The sequence below is a fragment of the Sceloporus occidentalis genome, unplaced genomic scaffold (genome assembly GCF_023333645.1).
Source record: "Sceloporus occidentalis isolate IW3139 unplaced genomic scaffold, rSceOcc1.0.p SCAF_7, whole genome shotgun sequence".
In the NCBI taxonomy this organism is placed as follows: Eukaryota; Metazoa; Chordata; class Lepidosauria; order Squamata; family Phrynosomatidae; genus Sceloporus; species Sceloporus occidentalis.
This window is the reverse complement of record NW_028316987.1, coordinates 24,568,313-24,584,357: the sequence shown is the minus strand read 5'-3', so window position 1 is coordinate 24,584,357 and position 16,045 is coordinate 24,568,313. Positions and strand designations below refer to the sequence as shown.

The 16,045-nt window shown below is 42.8% G+C and overlaps 1 protein-coding gene across 1 annotated transcript; it reads left to right on the top strand.

Moving 5' to 3' along the window:
• Positions 1 to 2,083: 2,083 nt before the first annotated feature.
• LOC149309412 (charged multivesicular body protein 5) lies at positions 2,084 to 14,896 on the top strand. The gene is made up of 8 exons (XM_089532402.1): positions 2,084 to 2,235; positions 6,062 to 6,166; positions 9,006 to 9,052; positions 9,814 to 9,907; positions 9,998 to 10,069; positions 11,238 to 11,346; positions 12,203 to 12,315; positions 12,770 to 14,896. The coding sequence occupies exons 1-8, from the start codon at positions 2,086 to 2,088 to the stop codon at positions 12,818 to 12,820; spliced, it is 741 nt and encodes a 246-aa protein (XP_089388528.1). The 5' UTR covers positions 2,084 to 2,085; the 3' UTR covers positions 12,821 to 14,896.
• Positions 14,897 to 16,045: the final 1,149 nt, after the last annotated feature.

The window sequence follows — 16,045 nt, the reverse complement described above, 5'->3', positions numbered from 1 at the left end:
CCTACCACCATGGCCATTGTTTGGGCTTTCTGGGAGTTGAAATCCAAAGCATTGCCATTCAAAGGCTGACAGCCATTTTATACAGTTTAGGATAGCAGTGGCAATCTTATGGTCCTCCAAGGGACCGCCTGCAACCTTTGCAATCTCCCATCCAAACTGGCATCTGTTTCTATCGGGAGCTGCAATTTTTCCTTAAATAAACGGGAAGGGTTTATTCTGGGCTCCAGGATACTGCAGGCCACTATCCAATTTCACTGCAACCTATTTCTGGAGGAGTTTTAACGGACTTGGAAACAGACTTCTATTTGGTGTGGCCTGCAGCTTTTCTGCAAGGCAGAAAAAAGTGACCAGAGCTGATTCTGTCCCAAAAAGACATCTCAGGAGCGGAATTGGGTCAAGAGTATCATTTGTTTGAGAGCGCTGGCAACTGTATTGCCACCGTTTGCCAAAGTTCTTGAGAAGCAGCCTAAGCCTTCCCACTGCCTCAGGGAATAACTAAACCATCCACAGGCAAGGAGCCCATTCACACTGCACACAGTTCCTGCAGGATAGGATCAGAGGGAGGAATTGGCAAGTGACTTGAGTTTTCCTTGCCTCAGAAAACCCTATAAAATCATGGAGTCACCGTATGGTTTTGTACAGTATATGTACAGTATATGCCTGTACACTTGTCCCTCCACATCTGCTAGGGTTAGGGCACAGGACTCCCGTGAACGTGGAAGAACCACAAATAACAAACACACAGGTGGGTTATAGACCGCCGAAAAGCAGTGGTCTGGCTCCGCTGCTGCCTGCAGTGTCCGGGAGCCGCAGCTTCTAAACCGCAGGACTCTTGGACGCTGCGAGGAAGGAGCGCGGAAATCGCGCTCCTTCCTGGGCCCCGGAAGTGGCGCTGCAAAGCGCAAGGCGCACTTTCGCAGCGTCACTTCCTCCACGACACGTCTGGAAGCTAGACGTCCAAGACGTCAAAATGGCGGCGGCCGTGTGGAACATCCGCCGCCATTTGTTATGGACAGAGTCTATAACAGGAGTAGGGGCGTCTAGAAGAGACGCCCCTTTTTTAAACTGGGACGTCCTAAGGACGTCCCAAATGGCGGTCTGTAACCCGCCATAGTTTTTGTCTGAGAGAACACCTCTCTAGGAATCTCTAGGTCTTCCAGTGCAACTCTGTGGTCAACATCTGCTAGACACTGACCATAGAGTTGCAATGGAGGAGCTACAAAGGCATAGTGGAGAGTGTTCTCTCTAGGAATCTCTATAGGTCCTTCAGTGTGTCTTTTGGTTAAAGTTGACCATAGAGGTGCGCTGGAGGAGGACCTAGATATTCCTAGAGAGAACATATGAATAGAATCCGTGAATCAAGACGCAAACGTGGAGTGATGAGTGTATATGGTTCTGAAGGCACCCGCAATTGCGCTTTATTTACACTTTAGGGAGAGGGGGGTTTATAATTCTCAGCCACAGAACTCCTAATAGTATGTTGCCATGGCACTTGAAGTGAAATCATAGTGCTATAAATGTGTAGTGTAAAATAATGTGGTTTGGAACCACTTCAGTTGTCCCGGTTCCGTGCTATGGAATTCTGGGAATGGGAGTTTGTTGTGGGGCCCAGAGCGGAGCTCTGCTCCGCTCTGGGCCCACAACAAACTCCCATTCCCAGAATTCCATAGCATGGAGCCAGGACAACTGAAGTGGTTCCAAACCACATTATTTCTGCAGTGTAGATGCAGCTTTAGTGTATGAGACCAATTTTCTCCAAATCTGTGGTCCCCACCCCCAAACTGTGCCCTTTTAAGAGATTTTGGACTACAGCTCCCAGAAGCCTCAGCCATATTGGCCAATGGTCTGGGATTCTGGGAGCTGGAGTCCAAGAACCCTTAAAAGGTTTATAGAGGACGCTCTTTTCCTCCTCCTGCTGCTGCTTCTGAACAAGAAAACCCCCACTTCCGGTCTCAAGTCCGGGCGGAAGAGTTCTCTCCTGAGCAGCTTCTTCCGCCATTACTTGCGACTTCCTGTGCCCTTCGCTGATTGGCTCTTGAGCCGCCGAGTGAGGCCCGAGGGCGGGGTTTTCGGGTCCGATAGCGCATGCGCGGGGCCGGCATTCCGGGCCAAGCTTCCTGGTTCCCCCATTGTTGTTGTTGTCCGTCTTCCGGGACAGTCGTCGAGATGAACCGCTTGTTTGGGAAGTCGAAGCCGAAGGCGCCTCCGCCGAACCTGACGGACTGCATCGGAACGGTGGGTGGCAGTGGCAGCGAAGGGGAGATAAGATGTGGGGGACATGGCCGAACAGGAGCTAAAAGCGCTCGTAGAGATGCCCATTCGTGTCTCATAGTCGGGCTTGGATTGGAGGACAATGGAGGACATGATCAGAAGCTGAAAGCATAGAGATGTCCGTTCAGGCTCAAAATGGAGGACAGCCAAGAAAAATGGAGGGCATGACCCAGTAAAGCCTACAAACACACAGATAAATGCCACTTCATGCTTCATAGTCGGGCTGAAAATGGAGGACGGTGAAGGAAAAATGGGGGACATGACCCATTAAAAGCTAAAAGCACTCATAGAAATGTCCATTCATGCCTCTTAGTCAGGCCCAGAATGGAGGACATTGAAGAAAAGGTGGGGGACCTGGCCCTATAGAAGCTAAAGAGACTCATAGAAATGTCCATTCGTGCCTCTTAGTCTGGCTTGAAATGGAGGACATTCAAGAAAAAGTGGGGGACATGGCCCTATAGAAGCTAAAGAGACTCATAGAAATGTCCATTCATGCCTCTTAGTCAGGCCCAGAATGGAGGACATTCAAGAAAAGTGGAGGACCTGGCCCTATAGAAGCTAAAGAGACTCATAGAAATGTCCATTCATGCCTCTTAGTCTGGCTTGAAATGGAGGACATTCAAGAAAAGTGGAGGACCTGGCCCTATAGAAGCTAAAGAGACTCATAGAAATGTCCATTCATGCCTCTTAGTCTGGCTTGAAATGGAGGACATTCAAGAAAAGTGGAGGACCTGGCCCTATAGAAGCTAAAGAGACTCATAGAAATGTCCATTCATGCTTCTTAGTCAGGCCCAGAATGGAGGACATTCAAGAAAAAGTGGGGGACATGGCCCTATAGAAGCCAAAGAGACTCATAGAAATGTCCATTCATGCCTCTTAGTCTGGCTTGAAATGGAGGACATTCAAGAAAAGTGGAGGACCTGGCCCTATAGAAGCTAAAGAGACTCATAGAAATGTCCATTCATGCCTCTTAGTCTGGCTTGAAATGGAGGACATTCAAGAAAAAGTGGGGGACCTGGCCCTATAGAAGCTAAAGAGACTCATAGAAATGTCCATTCATGCCTCTTAGTCTGGCTTGAAATGGAGGACATTCAAGAAAAAGTGGGGGACCTGGCCCTATAGAAGCCAAAGAGACTCATAGAAATGTCCATTCATGCCTCTTAGTCTGGCTTGAAATGGAGGACATTCAAGAAAAAGTGGGGGACCTGGCCCTATAGAAGCCAAAGAGACTCATAGAAATGTCCATTCATGCCTCTTAGTCTGGCTTGAAATGGAGGACATTCAAGAAAAAGTGGGGGACCTGGCCCTATAGAAGCCAAAGAGACTCATAGAAATGTCCATTCATGCCTCTTAGTCTGGCTTGAAATGGAAGACATTCAAGAAAAAGTGGGGGACCTGGCCCTATAGAAGCCAAAGAGACTCATAGAAATGTCCATTCATGCCTCTTAGTCTGGCTTGAAATGGAGGACATTCAAGAAAAAGTGGGGGACCTGGCCCTATAGAAGCCAAAGAGACTCATAGAAATGTCCATTCATGCCTCTTAGTCTGGCTTGAAATGGAGGACATTTGAGAAAAATGGAGGGCATGGCCAAATAAAAAGCTACAACTACTCAGATCAATGTACATTCGTGCTTATTAGTCAGGCCCAAAATGGTGGCTATTCCCAAGAAATAAATAAATAATGGAAGACATGACCACATAAAAAGCTAAAAACACTCATAGAAATGCCCTTTCGTGCTTTTTAGTCAGGCTCAGAATGGAGGACGGTAATGAAGAAATGGAGGACATGACCAGTAAAAAGCTAAAAACACACATAGGGCCCAAATAGACAGGCCAAAATAAAGCTGCTTCGGGACACTTTGGAGGTATGCTGTTTAAATGATGCATGCGTCATAAGAGCTTTGGCACAGCTTCTGGACTCTTAGGACACATGCATCATTTAAACAGCATACCTCCAAAGTGTCCCGAAGCAGCTTTATTTTGGCCTGTCTGTTTGGCCCATAGAAGTGTGAATTAATGCTTCTTAGTCAAAATGGAGGACATAATCAAATAAAAGCTGACAACGTAGAAAAGTCCATTAATGCTTCTTAGTTAGGCTGAAAATGGACAACGTTCATGAAAAATGCGGGATGTAGCCAAAGAAAAGTTTAAAATACTCATAGAAATGTCTATTCATTCTTCTTAGTCAACATGGAGGGCATTCAAAGAAAATGGAGGACATAACCACATAAAAGCTAGAAACATGCATACTAATGTCAATGCATGCTTCTTAGGCTCAAAGCGGAGTCATGAAAAATGGAGGACATGGCCAAATATAAAGCTAAAAACACTCCTAGAAATATACATTTTTGCTTCTTAGTCCTGCTGAAAATGGAGGACGCTTTAGAGTTCCCCCTGGAGAGAAGGCTAAAATGGAGGCTATGTCCCAGGACAGGAAGAGGCCTGGTCACCCTGAGGAGACTGGGCAGCTCCCGCTTGTGGCTCAGCTTCCCAGAGGATGCTATGTCTGTCAAGATGCCATTTAGGCCTCTCTCCTGCTTCTTAGCACCAGATTTCTAAGATCCCGACTAGAACAGCATCTTATAGAACGATCCTCCATGCTTGTACTCAGAAGTCAGTAAACTTGTGGGGTTCAGTGGAAGAGAGTCCTGGGTAAAACGTGTGTAGGATTGTAGCCACAAAGCGTAAATAAAACAGCAACGAATGCAGTCAGGAACAACTTTTATTGCACACCCCAATAATTTAACAAGTCTTGAAGATAGAACAGTTCTGGTCTGGCAGTTATGAATCGCCACGCTCAGCATAAAAAAGTGCGTGTTGTGTGCCTTCAAGTTATGTCCAACTCTAAGGCAAGCCTATAATGCGGATGTCTTGGCAAGTTTCTTCAGAGGGGGGTTGCCACGGACGTAGCCAGGATTTTAGGAAGGGGGGTTGCAGACTAAGCGCCACCATTATAGTGGGGCTTGGATGCAGCGGTGTGGCAGCACGCACCATTCATTTTATCGAATGGAAGGGGGAGTCTGGACCACAAGAACCCCCCCCCTTGGCTACGTCCCTGGTTGCCATTGCCATCCACTGAGGTTGAGAGAATGTGACTCGCCCAAGGTTAACCAGTGGGTTTTCTTGGCCAAGCAGGGATTCGGTCCCTGCTTTCCAGAGTCTCAATCCAATCACTAGGTTAGCTTGGCTGGGAAGGGGAAAGAGCAAAGATGCTGTGGCCTCGATGGCCCAGTGTCTGGGATCAGCCCAGTTCAAGGGCAGTAGCATGGACCCAGCCGGTTCTTATGGTGGGCAGAACACTTTGCTCAATGGATGTTGAGCTCATGTTCAGCAGCAAGATTTTATCATTGAGAGATTAGTTCAGACATAAGAGAGCCTAAGTATGCATTCAAAAGACCATGGGAGTTTTACCAAAAACAGAAATCCACTAAAGTGTAAAATCAGGCCTCTTCTGCAATAATCAACATAACCAGGTGAATTCATATTTATAAGTCACTGTTGCTGAATGCCTTCAGGTCTTTTCCGACTTATGGCAACCCTAAGGCAAACCTGTTATAGGATTTTCAGGAGCCTCCAGCTGCTAATCTTTACTGCTGTGCTTTTTATGGATTGTTATTATCGTTATTATTATTGTTAAATGGAACTTGATAAAAAGATTGTTGTACTTTGCATGTTTGGTGTTTGCTGAATGGCATGCTGGAGGATCTTTTAAAATTGCTGTACTGGCATCATAGTCTAGTGTCCTTTCCACTAGTAACAGTTTTTTCCCCCTTCCTTCCTCTTGCTAAAGGTGGACGGCAGAGCAGAGTCCATTGACAAGAAAATTTCTAGGCTTGATGCAGAACTAGTGAAGTATAAAGATCAAATGAAGAAAATGAGGGAAGGGCCAGCAAAGGTATGATCTGAGCAATTTATGATGAAGTGACACATCACAGAACTCGTTCTCCAAGTTTTTGAAGTTCTTGTTAACGATTATTTTTCCTTTTCTGTATTCTGCATTCAGTATACATAGGCCTGTTACAGACTGCCAAAATAAAGCTGCTTCGGGTCTCTTTGGAGGTATGCTATTTAAATGATGCATGGGTCCTAAGAGTCTGGAGGTCGCGCCAAAGCCACACTCCATTCCTAAGCACTGGAGTGCAGCTTTGGTGCAGCTTCCGGATTCTTAGGATGCATGGATCATTTAAACAGCATACCTCCAAAGAGACCCAAAGCAGCTTTATTCTGGCAGTCTGTAACAGGCCATAGAATCATAGGATTGGAAAGGATTTCAAGAGCCATTCAGTCCAAACCCTGCCATGCAGGAATTCACAATCAAAGCAGCCCTGACAGATGGCCATTCAGCCTCTGTTTAAAAAACCTCTAAAGAAGGAGACTCCACCACTCTCCAAAGGAGCGTATTCCACTGTCAGATAGTTTCTCATCCCGACAATAAGAGCTATCTCATATGTAGTCCTGTTGTCATACTGAAATTGTTGTTATATCTCATTTATAAGTCGAGCGCAGTTTTGGGGGCCAAAATTAGGATTTTGCTAGGACCCAGGTATCTGTTGAGGGTAAAACTTAGGGGCATGTAATAAAAGTAATTTACTTATAGTAAACAAATATTTTTCTCTCCTTTTAAAAATGCTTAGTGGGAACATACATAGGAAGAGCTATGTATTTATTTATTGGGGGGTGTAAATGGCATTGCTGATCTTAACATGCCTTCGTCTGTACAAACGGACCATAAATGAAGAAAAAAATGAGAATGCAGCTTAAAAAAGAGAGCAAGGAAAGCAACCTGCATCTGTTAAATTCTCAGTGTGAGGAAGTGACAAGAGGCAGAGGCAAGAAGTCCCTCTTAGCATGGAAGCAGCACTTCTACCCCATTAGACCTACCTTGTCCAAAATGGAGAAAGTCAGCCCGCATTCCTTCCTCATCTTCTGTTTCAGCCTAAGTGACATTCAGCAGAAATGGGGAGGAATAGAGCATTTCATCACAGCCACTTCATCCCCAGCATTTGAACTGATACTAAACATGGTTTAGCGCAGACAGTTGATTACAGCCATTCCAGTGTAGCTGATAGAGCGCAGGGGATGATCCAATGCTGACGTTTCAATGTGGCAGACGATTCAGTGCTGCTCTTTGAGTACTGCCACTGTTTCAGCACTGCTCTGTCACCAAGCCCATTTCAACACAGCATGGGCATTTCAGTGGGATCATGATTGATGAAAGGGGGTAGAGAAAGCAATCAGAAAAGAAAGTGAATGGGGATGGTGATTAGATGAAAGCGGACGAGTGGTAAAAGCGATCAGATAAAAGGGGGGCAAGTGGGGATGGTGATCAGATAAAAGGATCATGATCAGATGAAAAGGGGAAATAGAGAAAGTGATCAGATGGAAGTATCATGAGCATGTGATTACTTTCCCCACTCACCCACTTGCATCTGATTGTGATCCTTTCGTCTGATTGCTTTCCTTGCTCATCCCATTTCATCTTTGCCTGTTCCTATACTTGTGTTGAAATGGGCATGGTGTTAGAGCAGCACTGAAACTGCTGCCATTTTGGGGCTCATTGTATAAGCCTCTGCAAAGAGACTGCCAAGCCTCACAAGGCTATATATTGAGCCCCTATTAAGAATGGCCACCTCCATTCCATTTTTGCCTACCTCAAGTACCCCAAATTGGAGTGCAGGATACGTCACATGCTTCAGACTCCTTTAAATTTCTGCTAATTGCCATCTGGCCCAAAAGAGAAGGTGAGGAAGGAGGGAGAGCTGCCTTTCTCCATTTGGGCAAGGTTAATGGGGTGGGAGCACTGTTTCCGTGCCCTGCCACACCAAGAGGGGTTTCTTGCCTCTGCCTCTTATGACTGCCCTCACACTGGGTTTTTTGGGTTGATTTTTTGACCACACTTTTTTATACCTGATATATACGATAATCTTATGATTGTACTTATGAGGTTCTTGCTCTTTCAACTCTGCTCACCAAAAAGCTGTTGATGAAGAATGATGCATGGATACAGAAGTCTTCCCCACACTGCAGTTTTGTTAATCATGGTTTTGAATCTGTAGTGGGTGTCACATTAGACATTGAGTTGAATGCATTGGGTTTCAGTCCTAGCTTGACCCTAGACTTGCTGGTTGGTCTTGAGCAAGTCATTGTTTTCCATTCTTTGTTTCTAGTCTATAAATGCCAGGATAGATTCCCTCTCAAATTTGTTGTAAAGGAAGATAAAAGTAAATATTTTACTGTTTTAAATAAAAAACATCTTACTATTTAAAATATAAAATATTTTACAAATTAAATTATAAAATATTTTATTATTTGAAAGGCTGCAAGATACAATAAACATGTGTATTTCAGCTGCCTTAAGCTTAAGGACCAGTTGTAGTGTTTTATTTTAAAAGGGAGCCCATAATCCCCTAAGTAAGGAACTTGCTGGTTCAGTTACAGTTATTTATGCCAAGGTGATGATCAGGGGAAAAAGAGGGTGGTGGATAGAGTAGTCCTGTCCCTTGAAGTCCATAGAAGAGTAAATTACCTACTTAACAATTACTACTACTTGGGGTTCTTTAGAATTGATTGCTACAGTGAATGTTAATGTTATCAAAATACATTCTCATTTGTGTTCATAAACCATATTGGTTATTATAACAGGAAGGTATTATATAATATTTAACTAAATGTTGTATTCAGCTCTTATTGGTACTCCTATTGTTACTGACAACTAATTTCTACCTCTTCTCTAGAACATGGTAAAGCAGAAAGCCCTGAGAGTGTTAAAACAGAAGCGGATGTAAGTTTCAATTTCTATTTTTACTTTTTAAAAATACAATATTAATTTTAAAAGAAGTGGGAAAAGAACTCCTGAAATTTTTGCTTGTGGCCACCAGCAGTGCCACAATCCAACAACTCTCCCAAGTCCTCTGGTCCTTGTGGAAGGGATTGCTTTTGTTGTTTCATATCATTATAATGTAGGTACAGTGGTACCCCGGGATACGAATGCGCCGCCTTACAAAATTTCCGGGTTACGAAAAAAAAATATTTAAAAAAACTGTTCCGCGTTACGAAAGTTTTTTCAGGTTACGAAAAAACTTTTGGTGCTTTTCGGCGCGATTTCGCACCAAAAAGCGGCTTTCGCTATTAGCGCCTATGGGCATTTCGGCTAGCGAAAGTTTCCGGGTTACGAAAGCGGCGGCGGAACGAATTACTTTCGTAACCCGGGGTACCACTGTATTGACAATGTATGGCCCAGAGACTGCTATGCAGCCCTCAAAGCTGTTTTGGCAGCCTTCAGCCCTTCCAGATCCATAGAATACAGGTCCCTACCCCCACGCTATTTAAAAACCAATGTTTCAAAACCAAAAATAGACTTCCAGATTTCTGGTTTTGTTTTTTCATTCCTTTTGGGAGGTTTTTTTTAAAAAGTCTCCGGTGCAACTAGAGGGTTGTAAGGTCAGAAAATTGGTCCTCCAGTCTCTCTGTGGTTGACTGTCTCTGCACTAGTTTTTCACTTCTAACCTTCCAGCAGTGAACTATAATATGTTTTGAACATAGGTATGAAAACCAGCGTGATAATCTTGCTCAACAGTCTTTCAACATGGAACAAGCCAATTATACCATCCAGTCCCTGAAAGATACCAAAACAACGGTAACTTTTCTAAAAAAAAATTATTTCAGGTTTCACTTCAATATTTTGTATTTGCTGTAGTTTAAATACTAAATACTTCTATTTTTTTAGGTGGATGCCATGAAACTGGGAGTGAAGGAAATGAAAAAGGCTTACAAGCAAGTAAAAATTGATCAGATTGAGGTGAGTTTTAATTATTATTTTAAAATAATAATGTGTAGTTAGACTGTAATAACTCAAGATTATACAGGTACATTTTGATTTCACATTTTTAATTAAATATACTCTTTATAACTCTTTTCAAAAATTTCCTCTTTCTCTCTGCCCTTGATCTTATTCTTATATCAGTCCCAAGGAAAAAATACAGTGCGCCCACGTTATACGCAGGCGCGCTTTACGAGGACTTGACCATATGCGCTCAAGACGCAGGGAATGCGTGGGGCGCAAGGGGCGGTGCGTCCCATTCAAATGAATGGGGCGTGCGCCCGTGGCGCCCCGCACACTCCTGCGCCGCCGCACACGAGCCCCATTCAAATGAATGGGTCTCGAGCATACGTGAAATTAGCCTTACGCGGGGGGGGGGGGGGTCCAGAACGGATTCCCTGTGTAAGGCAAGGGCCCACTGTAGTATAAGTTCTGTCTTGTATTAACTAAATTGCTTTTGATGCTGAAACTTCTCTATTGGTAGTACAGTGGGCCCTTGGTCTCTACAGGGGATCCGTTCTGGATCCCCCCAATACCAAAATCCACGGATGCTCAAGTCCCATTGTCTGTAATGGTGGTGCAGCCACATAGCCACACCACCATTGGAGCAATGGGAGTTCACCTCATGTATCCTCTCTCCCTGCCTGCTTTCACCTGCCTGCAAGGAGCCTCCTCCACCACTGCCGCTTCCCCCACTGCTGCGGCTTCCTCCCCCTCCCCCTTCGCAGCTTCCTCTTGCCTCCTCCTGCCTCTCCCTTCCTCTTCCACAGCTTCCTCATCCTTCTCCATGGCATCTTCCTCCTCCTCTGCCACAACATGGGCTTGCCGTCCACAGATGCTTAAATCCGTGGATGCTTTAAATCTGTGGATGGCAAGTCCGCAAATTTGGAGGGCCCAGTGTAATTAAAAGCATCCAAACATAACCATAATTGACCCATTGAAATTGTAGGACCACTGATTTCAATAGGCATTCTCTAAGTATGATCAAAACTGGATCTTTGTAATTAATCAAGAAGCAGCAAAGTGTCAACACTTTTCATTTTTCATTTCAAGCAGAACAAATAAATCCTAACAAATACTGAAGTTTTTTTAAAAGTAAGTGTCTTATCCACTAGCATTTGGACTTCTGTTTTGTAATAAACTTTAGGACTTGCAAGACCAGTTGGAAGATATGATGGAAGATGCTGGTGAAATTCAGGAAGCACTGAGTCGTAGTTATGGAACCCCAGATATTGATGAAGAAGACTTAGAGGCTGGTAAGTTATAGTTGCTGTGTTTTAGCAAGGTTCAAGGTAGATAACTTGAGGTCAAGACAGACATGTTTACATTTGCTTGACAAAGCATTGGCACTGTACTTTAGTGCACAGAATCACAACCTGCAAGCCCCAACACTCCTTGGACATATGTTGTGTGATACTCTTGCTCTCCCCTCAGCTGAACTCTCCCCACTCCTACTGATTGGCATTACTGCTTTGATGCTATTAAGATCTGGTGCCTTAGTTTTCTTATTTTCCTTTTCCCAACCCCTTATTTCCTTTTATTTTGCCTTTTTAAATTGTAAGCCTGAGAGCACAGACTGTTGTGTCATTTACTGATCTTAAAACCTGGGAATCTTTTGGCTAAAGAATGGGATGCACATGTTTTAATAGATTGCTGGTAATTATTACAATCCTAAGGCTTTGTGGGGCTCCCACTACCTTTCCATGAGATTGTGGGCAAGATGACTAATCTGAGATATTGTACTTTGGCCATATCATGAGAAGACATGACTCACTAAAAAAAAAGCAATAATGTTCGATAAGGTGAAAGTCAATAGGAAAAGAGGAGGACCACATTATGGATGGGTAGAGTCAATCAAAGAAGCCACAGCCCTGACCTGCACAGGGCTGTTGATATAGAGTGACTTGGAGGTTGCTCATTCATAGGGTCACCCTAAGTCAAAATTGACTTGACAGCAGCTATGGGGATTGTTTTTTGTTTGAAGAAGTGGGATATAATACTAATTTTGCAAGTGCTGCCACATATTAATTTAAATCAGATAAACCTTGCTTGGAGCAAGATCACCCACAATCAATCATCAGTAAACTTTTTCTGTTCTGGCAACAATTCTAGAACTGGAGGCACTGGGTGATGAACTTTTAGCTGATGAAGATAGCTCTTACTTGGATGAAGCGGCATCTGTTCCAGCAATTCCTGAAGGCATGCCAGCTGAAGCAAAAAACAAAGTGAGTCTCACCCCCCCATCCCACCCCGATCACCTGCATTTACAACAGAATCTTTCCCCCAAATACTGTTCAGTTAGACTACAATATTTTTGCTGATTTAATGTCATCATCTTAAAAATTATTTTTAGCAGACTTTTCCTCTTTGTTTCCATATTTGTCCCAAAGAATAAGTGGTGTAACTAATGCATTTTGTTCACACAATTCTAGTGAGTGGCTACAAAAGATATGTTAGGATCAAATCAGACTTCCTTCTAACTTTCTACTTAACTGTAGTTTGGCATGATGTTTATAAATGGTGTATAAAGCAGGAGTGTAGTGGTAGGGTCATGGTTTGCTGATGCAGATATCTTGGGATATAAACAGGAAATTAATTCCACTGGTTTATAATGGGTACACTTGGTACTAATTTGAGGGAAAACTATTAACATTAAATTGCATGTGTTCTCTTTCATAGGATGGTGTACTGGTGGATGAATTTGGACTGCCACAGATCCCTGCAACATAACTGCTCCAGTTCATTGGGAATGCTGTCTTTCATGTGACAAACATCTAAACAAAAACATTTGAGGTTGTGGGGACTCTCGCTTTCAGTACTATGTTTTGGAATATGAAGTGAACCATGAGTGATAACTTCCCTTCTTTGAAGATATTTTATTACTAGCTTTTGTATTAACAACAAGAAATTGACACTACTCCTTCCTTCGATGGGATCCAGTCAAAATTCTAAAATATTGCTGTTGTAGAAGTATTGTATGAAAAATATGTGGGACTATTTAAAGTTTTCTTTGATTTTATATTTCTTTGGACAACAGAGGGCTATTATGGTGATTTATCTTAAAACAACATAATTACACCTGCTATGATCATGAACATTTTCTAAGCATACTTCCATTTTGACTCCATTGCTAATATAATTTGCCATCCTTAAGTGTAACTGTATAACAGATGCACACAAAGGAGATTACCATCTAGAATCCATTTTGTTATAAACTGTACGCTGTGTAATGTAGTTTGATCTTACTGTGTGGTATTGTCTTGAAAGGTGTTAACTTTCATCTCAATTATTGGTAAAAACCAAGTTGTTCTTTAAAAAACACACACCACAGTATTGTTCTCCAGGTAGTTCATGTAATAATAAGCAATAATTCCTTCCATTTCTACATGGAAACTATTCATATGAAATTATTTTGGGATCACCAGATTTTCTCCAAGCTGCTGAGGCTTTATTTCTTCAGGTTTACTGTTTAGAGGAATTGAAGTCAAAGTCACTACCTAATTTTATGAGGAACCTATTTGGAAAGTGGATCTTAATGGCGGGGCAGCCACTGCCTCCAGTAGGCTTCCTCTGAGTCTCATTGTTGGAGTCAGAAATCCTGCTATATATTTTTGGTTAATATTTTGTCAGGATAGTTGTTTCCAGCAGCCTGGATTTGGCCAAATAGTTCAACTATGTGTTCTTACTGGCCAGCAGTTATTAACGTACTGAATATGAAACAAGCATTCTTTTCCATAAAGGCTTGTCCCCAAGCACATTTTGAAATGTTACACTGAAATCAGTAAGACATACATAAAAGAAAATAGTACAACAAACAAGTGAAATTTGTTTAGTCTGATTCTCAGTTCATGTTACTGTAGAGGAGCTGTATAACAACTTGTACAACAAGTACTTACCATTTCACTCGATTTCTACTACCACTTACTTTCCCCTGCCCCTCTAACATTGTCCAGGAAGAAAATCTAGAGTGCCAAGCCATTTACCTGCCTGGGAGTGGTGGCCGTCAGCTAGACCCATCTATCATTGCAGACATCTTACCATCATTTAGGCAAATATAGTTGGTGTAGCTCCAAGTAGCTTAACCAAGCAGATGAGAAACGATCTCCTTGTTACAAACTCAAGCAAATTACGGGTTCTAAATCGAAAGGAAATTCTTTATTAAGAATTAGATGTAAGGACTGCAGGGTCAGCTTCATTCCTTGGCATTGGCTATGCTGTTTAGGGCTACAGGGAGTGCAATCCAGTAACACTCTAAAGGAACATATGAGTCCTCTTCCTGACTGAATTAATGCTTGTGGCTCTGGTATTTGTATGTAGATACTCCAGACTCTAGTTATACTACAAGGAGAAAATTCATCATTGAGTTTATCTGTTTCATAATGAACTTGGGCACAAAATGCTAGAGTTGGCAGCCTGAAATAACTATTCAGGAGTTTTAAAATAGGTTTGGAGGAAGGGATTTCACAATGCTGGTTTAATCTTGTGCAAGTAACATGCTTTTATGGCTCCATTTATCTCTTTATTAGATGTTATAGGACTGAAGGGGCCATGAAAAAGTTTGAAGATGCTTGGTATCGGTTTGAAGGGGGCTATGAAGTGTGAGAATTCATAGATAATGCAACTGGAATGAATAGGCCTGGAGCAGCTGCTATTTTAAAAGGTTTATGGTGGGAAGATGGGCTTGTGACACAACTGTATTACACAAAACACTGTACATTGACTAGAATTTTATGCTAGGTGAAATAGAGGTGTGCCAGTTAACATTTATTATCTTTTTCAGGAAGAAATAAATAGAAGATACATTCCTTTCTTGAATAGATCATTTATATGTGCTTTGTGAAAGATATGGTTGTGATCCTAATTGTATTGCCAGTGCAATCCTGTGTGTTTGGAAGCAAACATCACAGAACTCAGCGAGATATACATGTTTATGACTGCAGTCTTGATTTGAAATCAATAGTATTGAATTTCTTCCAGTCCCCCCCAAAAAACAACTTCCTTCCCTCTTAGATTGGGGAGCTCTGGTTGTAATAGAATCTCAATGTATTAGAGGCAGTGTAGATTGTGTGAGATCATCTGGCTAGTCAGGTGATGCTGGACTGCAGCTCTCAGTATTCCTCACTACTGGCTATGGCTGATAGGAATTGCAGTCCAACAGCTTTGAGAGGGCCACACAATCCCCATTTATATAAATCTTACATATTCATAGTGAATGAAACATTGGATTTTAAAATGCAACACTTCACCGGAAAGTCATTGCCACCCCTTGTAAACCTTTTTGGGCTGGTACAGAGGTAAGAAAATCTGGTACATTCAACCATGATTTAAGACAAGGCTTGTTAGTACATAATGGGCCCTTACTATCCGCTGGGGTTTGGTTCCAGGACTCTGCTGTGGATACCAAAATCCATGGATGCTCAAGTCTCATTAAATACAGTGGCAGAGTAAAATGGTGCCCCTTATATAAAATGGCAAAATCAAGGTTTGTTTTTTGGTAATTTGTAATTTTAAAAAACATTTTCAAGCCATGGATGCACACTCTCAGCCTCAAGAGGATGGCAATGGTGGACCCCCTCTGAGGAAACTTGCCAAGGAGGAAACCCTGTGACAGTGTTGTTGCCTCGGGGTTGTTGTAAGTTGGAAAATACTTGAACGCACACAACCACCACACGCCTCTCCCAATTCTTCCAGGTTCAAGGCAGAATGACTGGTGCAGATCATAGAATCGTAGAGTTGGAAGAGACCGCAAGGGCCATCCAGTCCAACTCCCTGCCATGCAGGAACTCTCAATCAAATCATCCCCGACAGATGGCTATCAAGCCTCTGCTTAAAGACCTCCAAGGAAGGAGACTCCGCTACACTCCTAGGAAGTGTGTTCCACTGTCGAAGAGCCCTGACTGTCAGGAAGTTCCTCCTAATGTTGAGCTGGAATCTCTTTTCCTGTAGTTTGCATCC